The following is a 23,524-nucleotide window of genomic DNA, read 5'->3' as shown; positions in this document are numbered from 1 at the left end:
CCAATCCTGCTGTGCTGCTCCTCAGAATGAGAGTCCTCCCGGCGCTGCCATCTTGCCCCGCCCCCCTCCTTTTCTTCTACCCTTGGTTGCTTCACAGATTCCTACCCCAGACTGCCCTGTCCCTACCCTGCCAGATCCTGTTGACCCCCAAGTATGGGATATCTCCACTACCCACCAGCTGGTCCTGGTTCACCTTAAGGACCCCTCTTTCTTTGCTTCCTGACTCATTTCCCATATCTGAAACCCACTGCTGTGGTCTCAAACTCATCATTGCCTGCCTCCTATCTCAGAGACTCCTACTGACTCACATTGCAATCCTGCCATTCTTCCAGTGTGAGAGCCTGCTGGTGCCTACCACTTAGTTCAGGACCTCCGCCTCATCACTAAGGCGGTCATCCCAGTCCACCCCATGGTTATCAACCCTACCTCCTCCTCACTAACATTGCTCCTAGAACTTCCCACTTTACCATTTTGGACCTCCAGGATGCTTTCTTTACTGTCTCTGTATACACCCTGACTCATATTTGCCCTCACCTAGGAGGAGCCAGACAAGTGGGCTTGAAACAGCTCTTGGACAGTTCTCCCTCAGGACTTTTGGGATAGCCACATTCCTTTGGTGTCCCTCCTTTGACCTTAATCCTAGTATATGTCTCTAATGTGTAGATGACCTCCTACTGTGCAGCTCTTTCCTGTCTCTGTCCAGAGGGCCACCTCTTTACTTGTAAACAATCTTGGCTTCCTGGGACACATCATCTCCCCATCTAAAGCTCAACTATGCCCTCCCACCGTAGCATACTTGCTTGTTCAACTTACCATCTGATGGGGTATGGGCTCTCCCAGCTATGGCAGATCAGATTCTTTCATCTTTCATTTTTGGCTGGGTTTCTCAAACAATGGATCTCTAATTTTGCTATTACAGCTAAGCCACTATAACCAGGCAGCCAAGGAGACTCCCAATGGGCCTCTCACCCACTCGGCTAGAGTTCACCACCATCTTTCCCTACTCCAGAAAGCTCTTAACAGTCCCAACCTTGGTACTTCCAGACACTACTTGGTCCTTCCACCTCTTTAGTGATGAGAGGCTGGGGAGAGCCACAGGGGCCCTGGCCCAGGCCATTGGGCCCTCCCACAGAGCCATTGCTCTCTTAAACAATAAGATCCTCCTGTATGTAGGTAGCTGCTGGCCTTAGCGGCAGCTGAGCTCTCAGACTGCCTGGAGGTGCCCCATCCATCATCTCTCCTGAATCACTTCTCTCTCTCCTTGGACCCTTATGGGTCCAGACCTTTCACCTGTTGTTCCTGGAGAACTCCCAAGGCACCTTGTCTTCTAGCCCTGCTCTAAAACCATCACCAGTTTATATGACAGTTGCTCAAATAAACTGCCACATTAGCTGGGTTCACTGAAATATTCAGTTTTTCAGCTTCAGAGCACCAAATCAATCTTGTCAATTTTTTTTTTTCTGTTGTTGTTGAGGGTTTTTTTGTTTGTTTGGTTTGGTTTGTTTTTTTTAAGACAGTTTTGTTTTTTCTGTCCTAGAACTAGCTGTCCTAGAACTAGCTGTGTAGACCAGTGGCCTTGAACACAGAGATCTACGTGTTTCTGCCTCCTGAGTGCTGGGATTAAAGGTGTGGCAACCACCACAAAACTCATAATCTATCAGTCCTATTTGTGCCGGAACTGGGGTAGTTTATAAATGTCTAACGCTTGCCATTGTACATTATCTAGGTAGAGACTTGGGTCACTAAAGGTTAAAGTTCATGTTAAAGCCGTTAGGTGCTGTGTGACATGATCAAAACAAGAAATCTTGCTCCGTGGATTATTTTCCGCCGTGGAACTGTTTGTTTTGTTTGAGACAGGGTTTCTCTGTGTAGCCCTAGAATTTTCTCTGTAGACCAGACTGGCCTCAAACTCACCTGCCTCTGCCTCTCACAAGCTGAATTAAAGGCGTGTGCCGCGGCTGCCACCACCACCTCGCTTTTACTCACTTCTTCCAGGAATACGTTTATATGGTTCTTGTACTTCCCTTGTATTACATATTCCTCATTTTGGTAGATTTCATTGCCAAAAGTTACTGTTCTCCTAGTGCTTACAGCCGTTGGTTAGTAGGTAAATAAAAATGGATACATGTGCTTCAAAGTTAAGAAGGAACCTGTGTACAGAAACCGCCCACAGAATCAGTTAGTGGAAATCTTAGAACTGGAAGTGAATGTCTTACAGGTAAGTAAGACTTGTTTTTCTTGAAATGTTTTGACTATTGTTGGCGTTTTACACTTCTATAAACACCTTAGAATAACTGCCAAATTTTATCAGTTCTGATTGGCCTGCATTGAGTCTTTAGCTTTCTGTAGTGTCCTCCATATTTTGTTTCCAGGCACTGCTGCTATTTTAGTGTTACCTTTTTTTAAAGGTCATTTTCTGTTTGTTACTAGTGGCAGATAAAAATATCTGATTTTGTACAATTCTTTTGTGAGCTGCCTGACACTGAAATCAAGACCTCTGCAAGAGATGCACGTGTCTGTCTAAGTCTGAAGATGTTTCCCAAGCACCTTTTAACCGCAGTAAATTCTCAGCTCCTTACCATGGGGTGGGGACATTTGAATGTTTGGAAAATATGGGACAGGGTAACAGTTCAAATACAAATGCAGGGTGAATTTTTGCTTCATATAGTTTTATTGCTTACAGGCAATGTATAAGGGAAAGTCATATAGTAAAAATGATAGGAATTTTGGGCAACTTTTCTTTCATTAGCTAATGTTTGGTTTCATATTAGAAAAATAACTTCCACATTGTAGCTCTAAATTAATAAACTAATAATGATCTCACAGACATGTTGTATTTCATTTCAACTGACAATATGCTACACAATCCATTCTAAAGTGGATTTTGTGCATATCTGAGTGGGAATCATCACTGGTAACATTTGCTTTTAAAGAACTAAAGGCATTTGTTCCTATCAAACCTGAAAGAATTGCCCAGGCAAGGAAAAGTATTTTAAGTTTTTAACAGGTAGATCATTAAAAAGAAAATGTGTATTATAAATCAGAATGTAATTTGCCCAGTTCTGGATATACTTATTAAATACGAAGTTGTTGGCTCTAATACAGAAAAGAATATTTACAACAAATAAAAATCATATTGTAGAATAGACATGTTCTGGATATAAAATTAAGCACAATGTGTGATGGTCCAAACAGGGATCCTTGTGGGTGTGGCTTTACCCATGTAACTCCATCATACTGCTGTTCAAAGTGTCGGAACTCAGGAAACCCGGGTTAGAGCTCATACTGCCTTCTTAGGGCCTGTACATCCTCTGCAGGAAAACGGCTGACCTGTGTGTCTGACAGACCATCAAACAGCTGCACAATCTGCTCCTTTTGGCCTTTGCTAATCAGTGTCAGCATCGTCTGGAAAAGGGGGAAGGTCCTGTGAGCACCACCAACGCTTCCAAAGTTACAGAACCCAGAAACGCCAGGCTCCTCCCAGGTGCAGCCGCTTACCTTGAACCTCTCTGCTCTGCTCAGGTACAAGAGATGCTCATACACCAGGGAGGGGTTCTTGGCCACAAGGTGATTTCTCAGTGACTGAATGAGGAGGACGAACATGTCCCCTTCGAGTTTGTTGCTTAGCAACATTGGCAGCTCTTTGGGGGCAGTGATGGCTAACAGATGTGCACAGGCCTCTGCATCTTTCCTGGTGCTCACAGCATGTAGGACCTGTCCGAACTCATAGGCATTACTAGGCTTGGGGACCTCAAGTTTTTCAGAGTGTTCTGCAGACCCTCCATCTCCAACTCCCTCCTTGGCAGGCAGGGAGGCAACAGAAGCTGCTGCAGGTTCCTCAGGCTCCTCATCACTGCTTTCACTCACCTTCATGACAGAAAATCATACCAAGTCATGACACCAACATAAGTCACACACATCACAAGCTACATCTAGCAATGGGAACTGAGAGCGACATACGGTATTTCAGTTAAAGTTCTAAGTGGAAAAAAATCTCAGCACATTATAGAATACAAAATTTCTTTAAGAAGAAGAAGTTAGGGCATAAAATATTTTTGGAAGTTTTAAAAATCTATCCTACATTAAAAACAAACTGAAGGCCTAAATCAGTTTTTCTGTTTTCATAATTTTACATTTATTTTCATTCCTTTATATTTAACAAAATGAGCCTACATTTTTTACGTCTCTTAAACAGTCCTTTCTTACTTAAAGGGGGAAAAAGTCAGGTTCCCACCTGTTGCCTCTTAGTAGAAATGTCAGACCATAAATGGGGTATTAGCAATCATGGATGTACATGAATTTATGTTCTGACCTTCTTCACTAATGCAAAAGCAAATCATGAGGCTTCTAGGAGTCACAGAGGTAGATATGATGTCTAGGCTCTCTTGGAGAAGCCAAATTATTGAAAAGTAAAAAAATAAAGAAAGAAATAAAAGTTGAGGGGCCAGAAGTGATGGCCCAGCATTTGGGAGGCAGAGGCAGATCTCTGAATTCAAGGCCAGCCTGGTCTAAAGAGTGACCAAAACAAACCAACAACAATAAAAAAGATAAGTGAGCCTGGAAAGTTCTTCACCAGGTATGGTTTGCCATGCTGAAGATAAATTTTGTTGCTCTCTGCATGTCTATCCTAAGGAGAAGCTTCTGGCCCAGGGCTCCCAGGGCACAAAACAGGCAGGGGTGGTAATGAAAAAAACATGCCCGACACTGGGACACCCATTATCCATGGCCCATGCTGAGAAATACAGTGGCTGATGACACACCAAAGGGCAAATTTTGTCTTTACAACTGGCTAAAATTTTCATTGACAATTAGAATAAAGAGGGAAAAATCCCATAGAATTCACAGGAAAATAACCTTAGATTCATATGGAATCTCAGTAGCTTTCAAAAAGTATGAAATACAAATAAATACCTCTCGGACTTCGATTCTCCTCCTCTCCCTTCCTTTGCTGGGAGGCGCTGTGTCGTTCTTGGTGTCAAGGTGCTGGGCTCCCTCTTGCAGCCCCTCCTTTGCCTCGATGGCATCTGGGTTGAGGAGGGAATTCTGAAAAATGCAATGACAGAAGATGGTTTGCAGAAGCTCTAGGGTTAGCCTGAGTTACAGTGATGTCTGCAGTGTGTGCAGGTGGCTTCCACCAAGGCCAGGCACACAGTGGGTGTGGGGGAGTCTGCTGTGAGGCAGGGCACACTACAGCAAACTTCTATGGTGTAAAGGGCACAGGTTAGTCAGCCAGGCTCCATTACGCACCTGAGCGTGGTACACACATCTGCTGAATGGATAAAAGGTGACGGGCCCTTGAATTACTTTTCTTGTTGCCAGAGCAACATTGCTGACAATTTAAAGGAAGGCTTTATTTCGGCTCACAGTCAAGGGATCAATCATACGGCAAGGAAGTTTTGGATGCAGGGGCAGCTGGTTACATGCTTCCAAACTCAGGAAGCAGAAAGAGGAGTGTTTGTGCTCAACTCCTTTCTCCTATTTAGTCCAGAGCCCATAGTACATGAAATGTTATTCAGGGCGTGTCTCCCCACATTACTATAATATAAATATTCCCTCACAACATGCCTGGAGATGTGTTTCCATGGTGACACTAAATCTACTCAGATTGATGATAACTATTAACCACTGAAGTCCCTATTAGTGAGACCTAAGATCCTAAACCAGGAATGGTGCATGGCCCCAGCCCTAGCTGCTCTGGAGGTTGAGGCAGGAGAATGGTTTGAGCTCAAAAGTCCAAACCCTTCCTGAGAGAGAAAGCAAAATGGATTTTGCAGTAAAAACTAGCTTTCTCAAGGCTGCAGCAAGGAACGAATGAACGAGTTAACATGAATTAACTCAGGCACCATAGAGGGTGGCTTTCCTAATATTCTTGTTCCATAAAACATTCCAAAGTTGTTCCCTGGTGAAAACTGGCCAGCATCAAATTTTAGTCTCACTTTTAGAGTTGCATGAATGAGTTGGGAAGGCAAAAGAGGGATTCTAGAAGCAGAGACAGAACTTGCCACTTCAGCATGTTCTAGAACTACAGACTGGAGCCCTAGTTTAACTAAGCTAGATGGTGAAGTGGAAGACAGGCGCCACTTGGAAGTTCTTGAGAGGCACTGTGGCAGCAGGCACTGGACGCTGAAACAGACATTGCACTAGTGGCTACACCATATCCCTGGGTGACTAGCTGTAACGCCACATCGTTTTTTCCTTCGCCAACACACTAGAGCAAGAGTAACATACTGAGAGACAGACCCTTAAAGCTGGGGCGCAATTTAGTATAAACTTAAGCTGCTTGAAAACTCTAACACGTTATACGCTATCAGTACCTCATGCACAGCAGTGCCATTAGAACACACAGACAGAATCACTGGGGAAAATGGACACAGTGCTTACAGTGGCATGTCCCAGATGGGGAACCACAGGTGAAGACAGTAGTGCAACTGGAGTGCACAGCACCGAGTGGACAACAGCTAACAGATGTCCCACTCTAAGGCCAGCTCAAGCTATACTTTACTCTCACAACAGCCCTCATCTTAAAAAAAGAAGAAATACAAGCAAATCGACACTGAGATGACCACAGCAGTCATGGCCAGAGGTGGGGGATAACCCAGGGCACTGAGTTCAAGGTATGAGATAACGCCTGGGAGCTGAAGGCTGGGAAGTGGACGTCATTCACACCAGACTGTCGCCCATCCAAGAGTCTCCCTGGAGACCACTCTGGCTGGCTACAGGAGTGGTGAGCAATCAGAAAACACCTGGAGAAGCAAACAGACAGCAGTAAAACAGCAGGATGGGATGGTAGATGAAGCAGGGATACAGGGCCACCAATCCACAGTCGTCACTGACCAGTTCTTTTGTTCCAAGATGAGAATGAGGTGACAGGAAGGACAGCCTTGGGCCTTGTCCCTTATGGGTACCTTAGATCCCATCAGGGGAAACAATAAAGAGTAACAACTCGCAAATATGCTGAGTTGTCCTGATGCAGTAAAGGGAAGCAAGGCTTGAGGTGGGGCACGGAGGGGAGGGGTTTCCCTTCACTACAGTTCAGAGAAGCTGAAACACACCTAAGTTACGAAGATAGACATTACCTGAGAGTAAAGGGCTGGAAGATGGTTTTCCAAGCAAATGGACCCACAAAGCAAGCAGGGGTAGACATTCTAATAGCTAATAAAATAAACTTTCTACCAAAATTAATCAAAAGAGATGGGGAAGGTCACTTCATACTCATCAAAGGAAAATTCCACCAAGAAGATATCACAATCCTGAACATCTATGCCCCAAATACAAGAGCACTCACATTTGTAAAAGAAACATTAATAAAACTTAAACCACACATAGATCCCCACACATTAATAGTGGGAAACTTCAACACCCCACTCTCAACAAAGGACAGGTCAACAAAACAGAAATTAAACAAAGAAACAATGACTCTAACAGAGATCATGAATCAAATGGACCTAACAGACATCTACAGAACCTTACACCCAAACACGAAAGAATTTACCTTCTTCTCAGCACCTCATGGAACCTTCTCCAAAATAGACTATATAATCAGGCACAAAGAAAGTCTCAATAGATACAAGAAGATTGAAATAATCCCCTGTATCCTATCAGATCACCATGGACTAAAGCTGGACCTCAACAACAACAAAAATAGCAAAAGGCTGACACATACATGGAAACAGAACAACTTGCTACTCAATGACAACTGGGTCAGGGAAGAAATAAAGAAAGAAATAAAAGTTTTCCTAGAATTTAATGAAAATGAAGGCACAACATACCCAGACTTATGGGACACAATGAAAGCAGTGCTAAGGAGGAAAGTTCATAGCACTAATATCCTTCAAAAAGAAATTCGAAGCATCTCATACAAGCAATTTAACAGCTCACCTGAAAGCTCGAGGGAAAAGAGAAGCAGACACACCCAAGAAGAGTAGAAGGCTGAAAATAATCAAACTCAGGGCTGAAATCAATAAACTAAAAACACAGAGAATGATTCAAAGAATCAATGAAACCAAGAGCTGGTTCTTTGAGAAAATCAACAAGACAGACAACCCCTTAGCCAAACTAACTAAAAGGCAGAGAGACACCATCTAAATCAACAAAATCAGAAATGAAAAGGGGGACATAACTACAGACACTGAGGAAATCCAAACAATCATTAGGTCTTACTTCAAAAGCCTATATGCCACAAAGTTTGAAAATCTAAATGAAATAGACAATTTTCTTGATAGATTCCACTTACCAAAGCTAAATCAAGATCAGGTAAATATATTAAATAGACTTATATTCCCTAAAGAAACAGAGCTGTCATCGAAAGTCTCCCATCCAAAAAAAGCCCAGGGCCAGATGGTTTCAACTCAGAGTTCTACCAGACCTTCAAAGAATAGCTAACACCAACACTCTTCAAACTATTCCACAAAATTGAAACAGAAGGAACATTACCAAACTCATTCTATGAAGCCACAGTCACCTTGATACCTAAACTGAACAACGACCCAACAAAGAAAGAAAATTTCAGGCCAATCTCCCTTATGAACACTAATGCAAAAATATTCAACAAAATACTCACAAACTGAATCCAAGAACACATTAAAGATAGCATCCACTACGACCAACTAGGCTTCATCCCAGGCATGCAGGGGTAGTTCTATATATGGAAATACTTCAATGTAATCCACCATATAAACAAACTGAAAGAAAAAAACAAACAAACACATGATCATCTTTTTAGATGCTGAAAAGCATTTGATAAAATCCAACATTCATTTACATTTAAAGTCTTGGAGAGATCAGGGATACAAGGCACATACCTAAACATAGTAAAGGCACTTACAGCAAGCCCATAGCCAACATCAAATTAAACAGAGAGAAACTTAAAGCAATCCCACTGAAATATCAGGGACAAGGCAAGGCTGCCCACTCTCTCCATATCCCTTCAACATAATTCTTGAAGTCCTTACTAGAAAAATAAGACAATTAAAGGAGATCAAGCGGATTCAAATCAGAAAGGAAGAAGTTAAAGTATCACTATTTGCAGATGATATGATAGTAGACATGAGTGACCCCAAAAATTCTACCAGGGAACTCATACAGCTGATAAACACCTTCAGCAAAGTAGCTGGATACAAAATTAACAAAAAAAAAAATTCAGTAGCCCTCCTATATATAAAAGACAAATGGGCTGAGAAAGAAATCAGGGAAATAACACCCTTCACAATAGCCACAAAGCACATAAAGTACCTTGGTGTAACTCTAACCAAATAAGTCACTGTTAGAAGAAAAAGTGGGGAAGAGCCTTGAACTCATTGGCACAGGAGACAACTTCCTGAACAGAACACCAACAGCACAGGCTCTAAGATCAACAATCAATAAATGGGACCTCATGAAACTGAAAAGCTTCTCTAAAGCAAAGGACACTGTCATCAGAACAAAATGACAGCCTACAGACTGGAAAAGGATCTTCACCAACCCTATATCTGACAGAGGGCTAATATCCAGTATATAAAGAACTAAAAAAGTTAAACAGCAACAAATCAAGTAATCCAATTAAAAAATGGGGTACAGAGCTAAACAGAGAATTCTCTACAGAGGAATATCGAATGTCAGAGAAACACTTAAAGAAATGTTCAACATCCTTGGTCATCAGGGAAATGCAAATCAAAACAACCCTGAGATTTCACCTTACACCCATCAGAATGGCTAAGATCAAAAACTCAAGTGACAACACATGCTGGAGAGGATGTGGAAAAAGGGGAACCCTCTTCCATTGCTGGTGGGAATGTAAACTTGTACAACCACTTTGGAAATTAATTTGGCATTTTCTAAGACAATTAGGAATAGTGCTTCCTCAAGATCTAGATATACCACTCCTCCTAAGCATATATCTAAAATATGCTCAAGTATACAGCAAGGACATTTGCTCAAGCATGTTCATAGCAGTTTTATTCCTAATAGCCAGAATCTGGAAACAACCTAGATATCCCTCAATTGAGAAATGGATACAGAAATTCCGGTACGTCTACACAAGGGAATACTACTCAGCAATTAAAAACAAGGAAATCATGGCATTTGCAGGCAAATGGTGGGACCTAGAAAAGATCATCCTGAGTGGAGTATCCCAGAATCAGAAAGACACACATGGTATATACTCACTTATAAGTGGATATTAGACATATAATATAGGATAAATGTACTAAAATCTGTACACCTAAAGAAGCTGAGCAAGCAGGAGGACCCTGGGTAAGATGTTCAATCCTCACTCAGAAAGGTAAATGGGATGGACATAGGAAAAGGGAGAAAACAGGGAACAAGACAGGAGCCTACCACAGTGGGCCTCTGAAAGACTCTATCCAGCAGATGCTGAGATTCATAGCCAAACATTGGGCAGAGTGCAGGGAACCTTATGAAAGAAGGGGGAGATAGAAACACCTAGAGGGGACAAGAGCTCTACAAGGAGAACAACAGAACCAAAAAACCTGGGCCCAGGGGTCTTTTCTGGGACTGGTCCTCCAACCAATTACCATGCATGGAGATAACCTAGGACCCTTGCACAGATGTAGCCCATGGCAGCTCAGCGTCCAAGTGGGTACCCTAGTAAGGGGAACAGGGACTGTCTCTGACATGAACTCAGTGGATGGTTCTTGGATCACCTCCCTCTGAGGGGGCGGGCAGCCTTACCAGTCCACAGAGGAAGATAATGCAGCTAGTCCTGAAGAGACCTGACAGGCTAGGGTCAGATGGAAGGGGAGGAGGATCTCCCCTATCAGTGAAATGGGGAAGGGTCATGAGAGGAGAAGAGGGAGGGAGGGTGAGATTTGGAAGGAATGAGAGAGGGGGCTACAGCTGGGCTACAAAGTGAATAATTTGTGATAAATAAAATAAAATAAATATTAAAAAAACAGAAGGAAAAATTTTCCATTCAGTAGAGTTTGCATAAGGAAAGCATATTTATACAGAGCCTACTTTCTTCACAGTATGTGTGGGCAGAATGCCATTCTGTAGTTCCACAAGGGCCATCAGCCAAGCTAGCTCAGGGCCCAGGCCACTGTAAACTTCTAAATCTCGGCTGCCTCTCTCCCAGCTTCCACTGGGTGGCTCATGCCAAACGTGATGTTTCTCCTCCCCATCTCCCACAGCAGTCCCTGCTGTTAAGTTTTTGTTGTTGTTTTAGTACTATTTTTTTTCCTTTGAAAGCTCCCTACGTTTACACAATAACACAGCAGTAACAAGCTGTCTGCCTTAAAGTGAACATTCCCTGATGCCTTAGGAAAGTAGAGCTGGAAAACTGTAGCCAAAATGCTTTACTATGGACTGAAGTGGAGCTGGACAGGGATTTAGAAACTACATGATCCATATCAGAGTGAAAATATGGAGGTATGATGGGAGGCTTCTGAGCAAGTCAGTGGATACCAGGATTAAACCTCACTCTGAGCTCATGGCCCTGATGATATATTCATGAAGCCACTTGGTCTGTTCAGGGATGAAAGTTATACACAAAGACAAAATGCCCTCACCTTGAGTCCTTTCTGTGCAAGCGCTAGTCTGTAATGGGCTTTCACATTCTCGCCGTCTATCTGAAGTGCCTGGTCACAGTCCAGCTTTGCCTCTTCAAACTGGCCCAGCTTCAAGTAACAGAGAGCCCTGGCACAACGCAAGGGAAAGTAGAGGAAACTGATCAGTGTATTGAGAAAGCAAGAGGGGCCTGGGAGGGAGGTTAGCTATGTTAGCATTTGCTGCTCTCGCAGAGAGTCCAAGTCCAGTTCCCAACACTTGCACTGGGTAGCTCGTGACATGCATGTGCACATACCCCCACACACATTCACACAATAAAAATAAGATTAAAAACCCGAAATAACTTCTATAGAAAATTTAAAAGCTAGTATGGATCAAAATCAGGCTATTGTGTCTGTTTTAAGCGACAGCTGCTGCAGCTGGTGCAGAACCCTTCTGGTCAACAATGGCGCACTCATGAGGGATACAATTTCGTCACTGCAAACAAAATATAGCCTGCCCCCAAAGGAGGAAATGGAACTAAAATGAGCACCTCTAATAAAATTTGTAAGGGGGAAGCACACAGCTGAGGCCTACAGCAGATCTTGTGGAGCATAGCTGGAGGTGGAGCAATCAGGGACACATTCATCAAGCTAGGCAGGTGTATGGGTGTATGAAGGGAGAATGATCTTACCAAGGCATTAAGCTAAGAGTTAAGGGGCTAAGAGAAAAGGGACAGAGGGAGGCCAAGGATACAGCCTAGGCATAGCCTTTCCAGGGTAGAGCGTGATATTTTTGGTGAACCAGGAAAAGCAGTGCATGGCTGGAATGGAGGGGTGGGGCTACAAGACGGGTCAGGCCAGACCACAGAGGGCCCTGCTCACCTAGACTTTATCCAGAGCCCAGTAGAAGCATGTGTAGAGGCCCAGTAGAAGCCCAGAAGAGGGTGATGTGTTCAGCGTGCTTCAGAAAGCTCACTCTACCTATAAGTGGGAAAGCAAGACAAGAGGAGAAGCCAGGAATCGCTGCAGACCTTTCAGAGGAGATACCAGGGGCCTAAGGAAAGGGAGTGGTGAGACAGAATAGCCAGCCATCCTGAAGGGTACTTAGAGGTATCTAGGATGCTGCCTGCTTGGGAAAGAAAGGCCAAGGATGATCAACTTCTCCAAGGAGAAAGGAGGAAGAAGGAAGGAGGAAGGAGGAAGGAGGGCCTAAAGTTCAGAAAACAGATCTGGGAGGCACAAGGGTAAGAGGTGAGTGGAGATGGATGTGAGGGAGGAATGAGCTTGTCTAGAGACAAGTAGGCAATAAGGGATCCAGACCTTCCAAGGCACAAGACATAAGACAACAGGAAGCCTGCAGGGAGAACCAGGCGTTCAGCTGCACGCCACTACAGCCAAGGGCCGCAGGGTCCTCCCAGGAACCTGACAGTTATTCCTACCCACTGATACAAAGGCTGAAGAAGAGGTGAAGAAACTATGGGATAGTGACAATGTCTGACCAGCAGTGGCCACAACACAGAAATGTATACAAAGCCACAGTAGGAGGCCAGTTAAGAATTTATCTGAGGGGTTAAAGAGATGACTCGACTCAGCAGTTAACAGCATCTGATGCCTTTGCAGGGCACCTGGGTCTGGTTTCCGGCATGCACATGGTGCTTTACAACCATCTCAAATCCCAGTTGCATGGGATCCAACACCGTTCTCTCATCTCTGCAGGTACCACGCATGCATGTGGTGCACATATATCCGTACGGGCAAAATACTCACACACATTTTTTTAAAAGACTTTATCAGAGGGAGGGGTGGAAATGATGGAATACAGAATGGTGTATGAAAGTCTCAAACAAAATTAACAATTGCATGAAATATCTAGGAAAAATGCTCAAAACTGATCCTTTATTCTTCCTTTTAGCACACACCCTGACTGCTCCCATCAAATCCTCAAAGTATCATAAATGGTAAAGATGGTATAGGCTGCATTCCAGAAACAACATGCCAGTTCCTACTACACACTGCAGGGAAAGGCTGGTCCTTCCTTTAGCACTTCAGAAGAAAAAAGGACACAGCCCCAGAAGACAGTATTTTGAAGGCCATTGATCAACCCCAACCCAAAGCCTGCCCCAGCTTTGGACAGAACTTAAGACTCAGCTGGCTGCAGCCTGGCCAGGCAAACAGCACAGGGCCAGAGCAGGACAAGCTCAGTAAGCAAAGGTGACCACAGGATCATGGCATCACGCCTTTATTCCCAATCCCTCTCTAGCTCCTTCAGAGACACCTGGGACAGCTTACATACTGAGTCCTAGAAAGTATTATATAGAATTAATACATTTTATTAAGTTACTTTGTCAAACATTGTTTTAAAATAATCAAAACTATTCACAGAAGACCTACATAAATCACATAGAACTTGCCTGTTTGTATATATAGCACACGCCTTGCTGTTAATATTTAAGCATTCGCTGTATTTACTAATGGCATCTTTATAGTTTTGGTCCTTTACAAGTTGATTTCCTTCTTCTTTAAGGACTTGAAACATTTTTTCATCTATGAGACCAAAAAATGAATATAGAGAGAAAACATTCCCGTAAGCACATCTATAAAATCTTGAGGACAATTACCAGTAAAACCCTCCATTGCAAAGTCATGTGCTCGCACACCAGGAAGAGCTAGGCTAAACAGAACAAACCATGAAATGACATAGGCGAAGCTGCTAAATGTATGAGTAATTATGACACTGTCATGTTCAAACTAGAGAATCAGATGAAGTAATGTGTTATACATGTTGGCATGTCTTCCAGAGACACTACCATGAACAAGAGCTGTGTCTCAGATGGAGGGAATGAAGCCATACACCAGGACACAGGTAGCTGGACTCACACAGGCTGCTCCAATGAACTCGCATGCCCACAGTTTCCAGTAACTGCAAAGGACACTGTGTCTATAAGCATTGGGGCAATGGAACCGTAGACATTTCATTAAGCTGGAATTATGGCAGAATACATGGATACAAGCACCATCAATGAGTAGGCATGGTGGTGCATGCCTGTGGTCCCAGTCCTTGTGAGGTAGAGGTGAGATGACCAGCCTTCAGGGCTATTTATGATTCTAAATCATGGTTGAGGCCAGTCTGGATTATGTGAAAACCCTTAATTAAAAAAAAAAAAAGATACACACACACAACACCAAAATAAAACACAAAGCTAGGGCTAGAGCCATGGTTCAGCGACTAAGAGCACTCACTGAACTTGTAGAGGACCCTGTCAGACATTTCAGATTTCTGTGAGCACCTGTACTCACACACACATACCCACAAATCATGTAGGTTTAAAAACCTGGGGATTGGCGAGATGTCCTAGCGGTTAAGAGCACTGGCTGCTCTTACAGAGGACCTGGGCTCAATTCCCAGCGCCCAAATTGTGGTTCACCACCATCTGTAACTCCAGTTTCCAGGGATTCAATGCCCTCTTCTGACCTCTTTGAACACCAGGTACATATGTGGTACATATATGTACATGCAGGCAAAGTACTCACACACATAAAATAAATAAATCTTTACAAAGCCAAAGATTCAATAAATATTTGATGAATAATATCAAATTTTTAAAGCCTGGTGTGATATTTATTCAGCATCCAATTTTTCCTACTATATATTTGCACATTATTATTTGAAGATGTTTTATATGTAAGTGTGACATGTGTATGTGGCTCTGGACAGGATTGTGACACAGCAAGCACATGGAGCTGTCTCCTTCCAGTGAGGAGCCTGGAGGCTGAACTCAGGCCTTCAAGTTTGCATGGCAAGTACTTTTACACACCAGGCTGTCTCACCAGCTCTGAATCAGTTTTTTTATCATTATTATTTTTAAGATTTTATTTATTTAATGTGAGTGCTCTATCTGCATGTACATCCGTGTGCCAGAAGAGAGCATCAGATTTCAGTATTGTGGTTGTGAGCCACCATGTGGTTGCTGGGAACTCAGGAGCTCTGGAAGAGCAAACAGTGCTCTATCCACTGCACCATCTCTCAGCTCCTTTATTATTTTTAACACACCAGTCTCACTCCTGTCACTTTGTCACATGTTTTCCTGGAGAGCTTAATTCTTTTTCTTCCTCTTAGTAATGCCAGCTCCACATTAACAGGTCGCCATCGGCTTCCACAGGCAGCACAAGGACCAAGGTCTATATTCATGTACTTCTATGTACTCCTGAGAGTTAGCTTGTGACTCGGTTACCCCTTGCCCAACCCCCTTTCTTGTACACAAGGAGGTAGAAGCACTGACCTGACCCCGGGTCTGACACCGTAATTCAGGCTCTTCTCACTCTGCTTTCCTCTGGGAATACACTGTTGCTCTAGCTGCCTTTGGAGGAAACATGAGTAGCTCTCCCCTACCTGAGATGCTGGGCGCACTGCCACTGGGATGTGGTTCTTGGGTTGGGATCTCTGCAGCAGGATGCCAAACTCTCAGTGGATCAGACATGGGTACAGCTGGGATGGGTGGCAGTTTCTCCCGCCATCTTGGCCCATCTAGCTCCATTAAGATTCTTGTTATTCTAAATAGGAAATGAATTGTTAGGATCAATCAAGGAATTACTGTTTTATTTTAATGAAGGAAGAGTCAGTGACACCTCATACACTGACTACTGTGCGGTGGCCCACACCTTTGACCCCAGCACCTGGGAGGCTGGGGCAGGTAGTTCTCTGAGTTCAAGAGCAGCCTGATCTACAGAATGAGTTCCAGGCCAGCCAGGGCTACACAGAGAAACTTTGTCTCAACAAACAAAAGAGTCAGGTTGACCAAGCTGTACCTGTGTGTAGCTTGTAGAAAAGCATGCAGTCTATATAAACCAAAATATTTCTGAAGAATTTTTAAAAGTTGCACTGATTATTTACGCAGATCACTTCCTTTTCTTTTTGGTTTTTTGTTTTTAAGACAGGGCTTTTCTATCTTGCCCAGAGGAACTTTGAATTTGTGACCCTCTTGACTGACTGAGATTATAGACATGTGCCTTCACACACAGAGACCATTTTCTACTCAAAAATTAAAACTTGTTAATTTGTTTAAAATTTTCAATATACATACAATAAAATTTTAATTTCTAAAAAAGTGAAACATGCAACTAAAATTTAGGACTGGAAGAAATATCCCAACCTTTAGCCAGTGACTAAACTGACAATGTGTTTCTCTTGAGAGTAGCTGGGAGTCCTTTGAGGTTTCTCTGTGCAAACTGAACCCTGCGGTGGCTGAAGACAGATGCACAGCACATGATGACACTGATGAGGGCCAGAATCTCCCCGGACACTGCTGCCTCTTAAGGCCTAACATGCACTAACACACTTCCCATGTGTTCTTTCACTTCTAAATGTGTCCACTCACATTCTTCTCATATAAATAAAGACAAAAAGTAGAGTATCTCCTTAAAGCCTTACCTTAATGTCTAACTCATGATTCAGAGTAATATTCTTGGTGGTCATTTTCATATCATTTTAAACCTAGAGAGGCTGGGCATACTGATACATGTTTTTAATCCCAGCACAAGCTCAAGGCCTGCCAGGACTACACAGTGAGACCTTATCTCAAAGGTTTTTGTCTGTTTGTTTGTTTGATTGATTTTATTTATTTAAAAGCAAAATTGGATTATGTCTCTGGGACAAATATCCGATTTTAGAAAGACACTTCCCAAGACAGGGCAGGCGGACTGCTAATTAGTGACTGCACTCACATACTTTTATGTAAACGGTTTTACACATATATACAGATGATTCTAATATACATACATTTCCATTATTAACTGCAGCTATAATAACTACAACTCATTGGTTGGGTATGAAAAGATAAATTTGAAAGCCAGCCCACAACTGTAGAAGAAAAAGATTTTGAAAAAAAAGATTTTTAAGCAAAATTTGTATTACCAGAAGAGAGGAAGGAAAAGGCAGCTGAAAAGAGATGCCGTGTGGCGGGGAAATCAAGGCAGGGGTCTAACATACTAAGGCTCCCGGAGAGGGAGAGAGGCAGGTGTGAATGAAAGCAAAAACAAAGTAAGCACAGGTGTTTAAGTAAATAAAATAAATAAGTTCCCGGTGTCTGATTTTGTAATGAATTTTATGTATTTTATATAATGATTTTATAATAAAATGTGTTCAATGGAAAAGCAAGTGCCAGCTATTGCATCACAAAAATGAGCGAATTGTTTACTAAGAAGAACATGGAAAACCTCATTTTTCTTATAAAATTCCAACAAAACTCTGCAATTCCATTAAAAATTCTCAGAGTCTTAAAGTCAACTGCTTTGAAACTATCCTCTTAGGTAAATATACAATACAAACCTCAGAAAGCTAAACATGGAATTACCATTGGACCCAGCAATTCCTCTCCTAGTATACAGTAAAGGAAGTGAAATGGGTGAGCAAATATAAACTCGCCCAGGGATGTCGATCATTTGTAAGAGGAAAAAGGTGGAAACAATCAAAATGACCATCAACTGAGAGATTAATTAAAAAAAAAAAAAAAAACAAAGAAGTGAGCTGGTCTTGGTGGTGCAAGCCTATAATCCCAGCACTCAGGGGGACAGAGGCAGGAAGACCTCTGTGACAATAGACCAGGGCAACCTGGTCTATTAAGTGAGTCCAAGACAGCCAAGTCTACACAAAGAAACTGTGTCTTGGGAAAAAAAGTGATCTGTGTGAACACGAACAGGACATCCTCCGTCTATGAAGAAACTCAACAGTGATGCAGAAACATTATGACAAACACAACCGCACATAGTCTAGATTCTCTTTCTACGAAATGTTCAGAATGGGTAAGTCCATAGGAGACAGAAAGCAGATTGCTGGCTGCAGGGGGCTCAGGAAGGGGACAAGAAGGAGTGACTGGTGAGGACAGGGCTGCCTGTGAGGGTGACAAAAAGGTGATAAAAACAGGGGGAAAGTGACACCTGTATAACATGTGTTCACTAAATGTCATGGACTGTATGCTTATTCATATGTACATTTTATCTTATTTTTAAAAAAACAATGCAGAAAGTTGAGAAATTATATAATCAGCAAGTCTCCGCTACGCATCATGCCATTCAGCCTACCGACACAAACTTTCAGCCTACTGCAGCATCAGAAAATGCTACGCATAATTAGAACATGCTATCTGACGCATAGGTTACATGAGTATTGTCAAGCCTGTGTGGTTGGGCTTTGAGCTCAGGGCCACGCACCACTGCTTGGGCGAGACGGGAATCGGAAGACATTTGCCTTCTCATTCTTCCTCGGGGGATAAGCTGGTTAGAATTTTAATTAGATAACCTCTCGGTTATTTCATCCCTATGTAATACTCCTCCTCCTCAGTGGGTGTCTGCTTCCAAGGGCACAAAGAATTAGTTCTGAGCATAAAAACAGGCATTGTGCCCACAGGGACTTATAGACCCGCATTGTGCCCACAGGGACTCATAAACCCTGAGAAATGTGTGCTGTGGTCTGCCCACAGCACCTGTTCAGACCCTGACTCAGACACCCATGAAAGCACCTGACACCCAGGCTTAAGAAGCACATGGAAGATGTAGATATGGTGTTAAGATGAAGCATTTCACAGAAATAAATACAAAATGGGAGAGGATGAAGCCAAGAAATAGGAAGGGGTCATTAGAAATCAAGCTAGGAAGAGAGGGGCTTTCAAATAAAGTGAGTGAGAACCTGAGAGACTGACAGCATTCTTTTGTTGGTGGTGGTTTTTGGTTTTTTGGTTTGGTTGGTTTTTGGTTTGGGTTTCTCTGTGTAGCCCTGGCTCTCCTGGAACTCACTCTATAGACCAGGATAGCCTTGAACTCACAGAGATCTGCCTCCCGACTGCTGGGATTAAAGGCGTGCGCTACCACCACCCTGGCTCTGACAGTATTCTTCAAGGAAGAGAAGGGAGTAGCTTAATCCTTCAGTAACAGAGGTAGACCCCAGAGAGTGGCCTCAAACTAGATTACCTGTTTATACTGTCGCCTGCTAGCTGGATCCCAGTGTCTATCTGCAACACTGTTTTATAATCCACGTAAGCTTTCCCATATTGTTCTAAGGTCTCATAGGCCATTGCTCGTCTCAAAAGAGGCTTCACTGAGAATGGATGAAGTTCCAGAGCCCTAAGAGAACAAGATATTACATGTCATTTACCTTGAGATGGACCCTTTATTTTCTATTTAACAATTGCATTCTGCAGTACTAAACTCCAATGCATGACACCTGATATTCCATTGGGGGTCCTGGTGATTTATCAAAAAGACAAAAGTCGCATAGCCATTACATCCTCTTTGAACCTGTGGACAAGAAAGCACTCTACATGGCCTCACTCCTCAGTGGGGTGTGAGCTCCCTGGCAGTTTATGAGCTTCCTAGTCCTCTGATAGAGCCAGGATGGCCCAAGACCCAGAGCCAGATTAGACAGATTAGAAGTTAAAATTTTAGGAAGATTAGAAGTTAAAAATTTTAGGAGAAGGCACAGCCAGTAACGTGCCTGCTCTGTAAGCATGAGGACCTGAACTGATACTCCGCACACCTACAGAGAACCAACCCTGCAGCATCTGCCTGTTATCCCAGAGCTCAAGAGGTGGAGACAGGCTTGCCGGGGCCTGTTGCACAGCCTAAGAGGATCCTTAAGGAGGCAGCTCCGGGTCAGAGAGACTTTGTCTCAAAGAATGAAGTGGGGAGTGAGTGAGGAGGATGGATGTTGACCTCTGACCTCCTGTGTGTGTGTGTGTGTGTGTGTGTGTTTAATTGTAGCCATACATTTAATAAGATGCCCTACTACTAAACCACAAGAACTTGCATGATTTATTTTAAAATTAGCTTTCTAACACTTTCTGTAATTCATTATCACTTAACTGTAAAAAGGTGGCAGTAACAAACCAGAAGGGATTAAATCCACAACTGTTTATTATTATTATTATTATTAATTTATTAGTCATGAGTTTTCATTCGCACTGTTTAGTCTGTAAAGCATGTTCAGTGTCACTAAAGATAAATTTCATTTGTGAGGCCAGAGAACAGGAAGGTGTTCCTGTCACACCCACACCACCTCCATCCCAGCAGGCTTTCACTGCTCAAGGCAACAGAGTCAATCAAGATGGCCCAAGCTGAGAATCTAGAATTGATAGAATGGGACACATAATTCTTACTACTTCCTAACATACGAAATGAAGGGTTAGGTTTTTTATTCTTTGACCACAATCTTGAAAATGAGTAAGCTTATAAATGGAAATTACATGAGAGAAAACAATCATCCAATCATAAACACAGACAGGCACTGTGAGTATGAAAGAAGAGCTCACCAGAAGGCCGGTTACTCAGGCTAACAGCTGAGACCCTCAAGAGTCTCCTGGGGCAAGTCTGTAGACGGCAGCAAAAACAGGCAGAGGCAGAGATTACTGGGGAACTCTAGCCTATCTAAATATTCTAACTAGGAAGCTGTCCAGAGATGTGTGCGCGCACATGAGAGAGAGATCTGACAAATACAAAGTGTGATGTGGTTATTTTGGCTGATAAATAATTGTGCAAATAAAAATACTATTTAGAATACTGTCTCTCAAATTTTTGCTTAGGCATGATAGCTTCTCTCTGTGTCTCTCATGGAGTCTGCATACTAAAATGTGTAAAGCTGTGTTGTGAGGACAGAGGGGGCCCAGAGCCCCTTGTGCACCACCAACATTCCCAAGAGTGAGTCTGCAAACAGACCTCTGGGAAACACTGCTCCTTAAAGATACATAACCATTTATCTTCAGGCTGGAGAAATGGTCAGCAGCTAAACCGACTGCTGCTCTTGCAGGGAACCAGAGTTCTTAGCACTCAGGACAGCCTCACAACCACCTATAAGTCCAGTTTCAGAGGGTCTGATGCCTTCCTCTGGCTTCCTTGGGTATTGCACTGCCCCCCTGTCCCGTCCCCCCCCCCCCATGACACACACACACACACACACACACATACAAAAAAACTTTTTTTTAATTAAGTCTTGGGCTGGAGAGATGGTTCAGCTGTTTAGTGTATGTATTGCTTTTGCAGGGGACTGAGTTTGATTCCCAGCTTCTACATCAGGAAACTGGAAAACACCTATAACTCCAGTTCCTCGGGCACCCACACAAGCGTCATCCACATGCACATACTTGATTTAAAATAAATAAGTACTTAAAAAAAGTAAAACTTAAAAACATTATCTTCACAGGTTAAACGTTTTTCCTTGTTTAAAATGTCTGGCTTTTTTGGTTGTTGTTGTTGTTTTGGGGGTTTTGTTTGTTTGTTTTTGTTTTTTGGAGTCAGGGTTTAATGCAGACAGGCTGGCCTCAACACTATAGCTGAGGATGACATTCATTCAGCTCCTGATCTGCTGCCTCCATAGCCCAAATGCTAGGATTTCAGTGCAACGACTCCTGACTTCTCTTTCAAGATCTGACTTATAATAACACTTATCTGGTAATAAGAGCTCATGGAAGTAAAAATCTAAAATAAGAAGCTCTTTAAAATTGTGTGCAGTCTTTGGGGCTATAAAAGACCATCACGCTTTTCACTAATAAATTATTCCTTATTCCTTGCAGATTCCAACACATCTGTTCCTGGGGTACACCATGTCTTCTCTGGCATTAAAGCGAATCTGAGAATAAAAGCCTCCCACTAGGTACACTCTCCAACCACTCCCACTGGGACTTGCAACAGGTATCAAAGAAAACACCTAAGTAGGTCGGCCTGCACAGAGGTCAGCATTGACTGGCAGGACCACATTCCTGGGTTTAGATCATAGCTAAGGTCACTCTTCCTAAGCTAACACCTACCTCCCTTCCCAGCAGGCCTTTTGCTCTCCCCCAGGACCAGTTCCTCCTATTCTAGCCTTTGTGATACTATGACTGGAGTCATATCTTTGGTTTCCTCCTAGGAAATACATTAGAGACAGTGCTTAAGTTGAAAGGATGTCAGCCAATCACGACATGACTATCTCATACATTCACATGGCCCTCTCAGTCACAGGCAATGGTAAAGGTGTAACAGGCTCTGTGGGCAAACAGCTTGGACTTGGGGCATCTGATTGTGGTCATGGTATAAATACTCATACCATGACAGATTTCAAGCTATCCACCTGATGTCAATTAGCTCATAAAATCCTAAAAACATAGCAATTAGCTATTGGCCTGCATAACTGCATAACTGTGAATAAAGACAGGCCAAACCAAAATATAAATGCTATTATATTAAACTTCAATCTATACTAGTGGGGGGGGGTGCTAAAAGTGACATAAAGCCCTCTTTTGACACTGGCAGCACAGATACTATCAATAAGCTGACCAAGTCAACGGAAAAAAAACTGTTTGTTCATAAATTTACTGTTCAAACTAGCGCTTCTGTAAGTGAATAGTTGTGATAATCTCTAATTATACGAAACAGCAGGAGTAGGCCAGGCCTGTGTTAATTTTCAGATGTGCTAATAGTAACTTCTTGCCAAAGGGTTAATAGCTACTTCTTGCCAAAGGGTTACTTAATGGTCAAAGAAAACAAAATGTTTTGCTCATGTGCATATATGCACCCGGCCTGGCAGGTTACTGACCTCACCAATGAGCACAGTGCTGCAGAGGGGCCAAGAGGCTAACCCTACTGCACTGATTGGCCTGAGAGCCTACAGGTGCAACCGTGGGTCAGGACCAGTGTTACAACCTAGAGAAAGTGAAAAGTGACGAGGTAGGCTGGCAGCTGAGCAGGGGTTTCAGAAGCAAAGATGAGCAGACAGTACATCTGATATCTAGTACAAGGAGGGAGAAGGCCTGGAGCACAGGGCGGTGTGGGGAAGGAAGGTGGTGCCAGGGAAGTTGAGCTACTGAACCACTGAACCATTGCTGGGAACAGTCTGAGCAAAATCCAGTAGAAGTTATCCTGGTGACAAGTGGCTTGGAGCTAGTTACTTCCCATAGTCCAAAAGGGAAAAGTACAAATTGATGGGAGCAGGGGAGGGAAAATGTTTGTATAATCTTCTATAGTTGTAGTGTGTGTGTGTGTGTGTGTGTGTGTGTGTGTGTGTGTGTGTGTGTGTGTGT

General features: G+C 43.0%; 1 protein-coding gene across 1 annotated transcript in view; it reads right to left on the bottom strand.

Annotated features, from left to right (window-relative positions):
* Window positions 1–2,901: 2,901 nt before the first annotated feature.
* Spag1 (sperm associated antigen 1) overlaps window positions 2,902–23,524 on the bottom strand; it is a 65,938-nt gene continuing 45,315 nt past the window's right edge. Inside the window, exons 12-18 of the mRNA XM_055622674.1 lie at window positions 19,446–19,598; window positions 15,874–16,034; window positions 13,895–14,027; window positions 11,505–11,631; window positions 4,912–5,043; window positions 3,499–3,867; window positions 2,902–3,405 (exon numbers count right to left, since the gene is read on the bottom strand). Coding sequence (XP_055478649.1) covers window positions 3,274–3,405; window positions 3,499–3,867; window positions 4,912–5,043; window positions 11,505–11,631; window positions 13,895–14,027; window positions 15,874–16,034; window positions 19,446–19,598 — 1,207 coding nt within the window. The 3' untranslated portion in view covers window positions 2,902–3,273. The remainder of the gene's footprint in view (window positions 3,406–3,498; window positions 3,868–4,911; window positions 5,044–11,504; window positions 11,632–13,894; window positions 14,028–15,873; window positions 16,035–19,445; window positions 19,599–23,524) is intronic.

Source organism: Psammomys obesus, unplaced genomic scaffold (assembly GCF_907164565.1).
Source record: "Psammomys obesus unplaced genomic scaffold, mPsaObe1.curated_primary_1811, whole genome shotgun sequence".
Taxonomy (NCBI): domain Eukaryota; kingdom Metazoa; phylum Chordata; class Mammalia; order Rodentia; family Muridae; genus Psammomys; species Psammomys obesus.
Note: the sequence above shows the minus strand (reverse complement) of the source record. Positions and strands in the feature narration are given on the sequence as shown.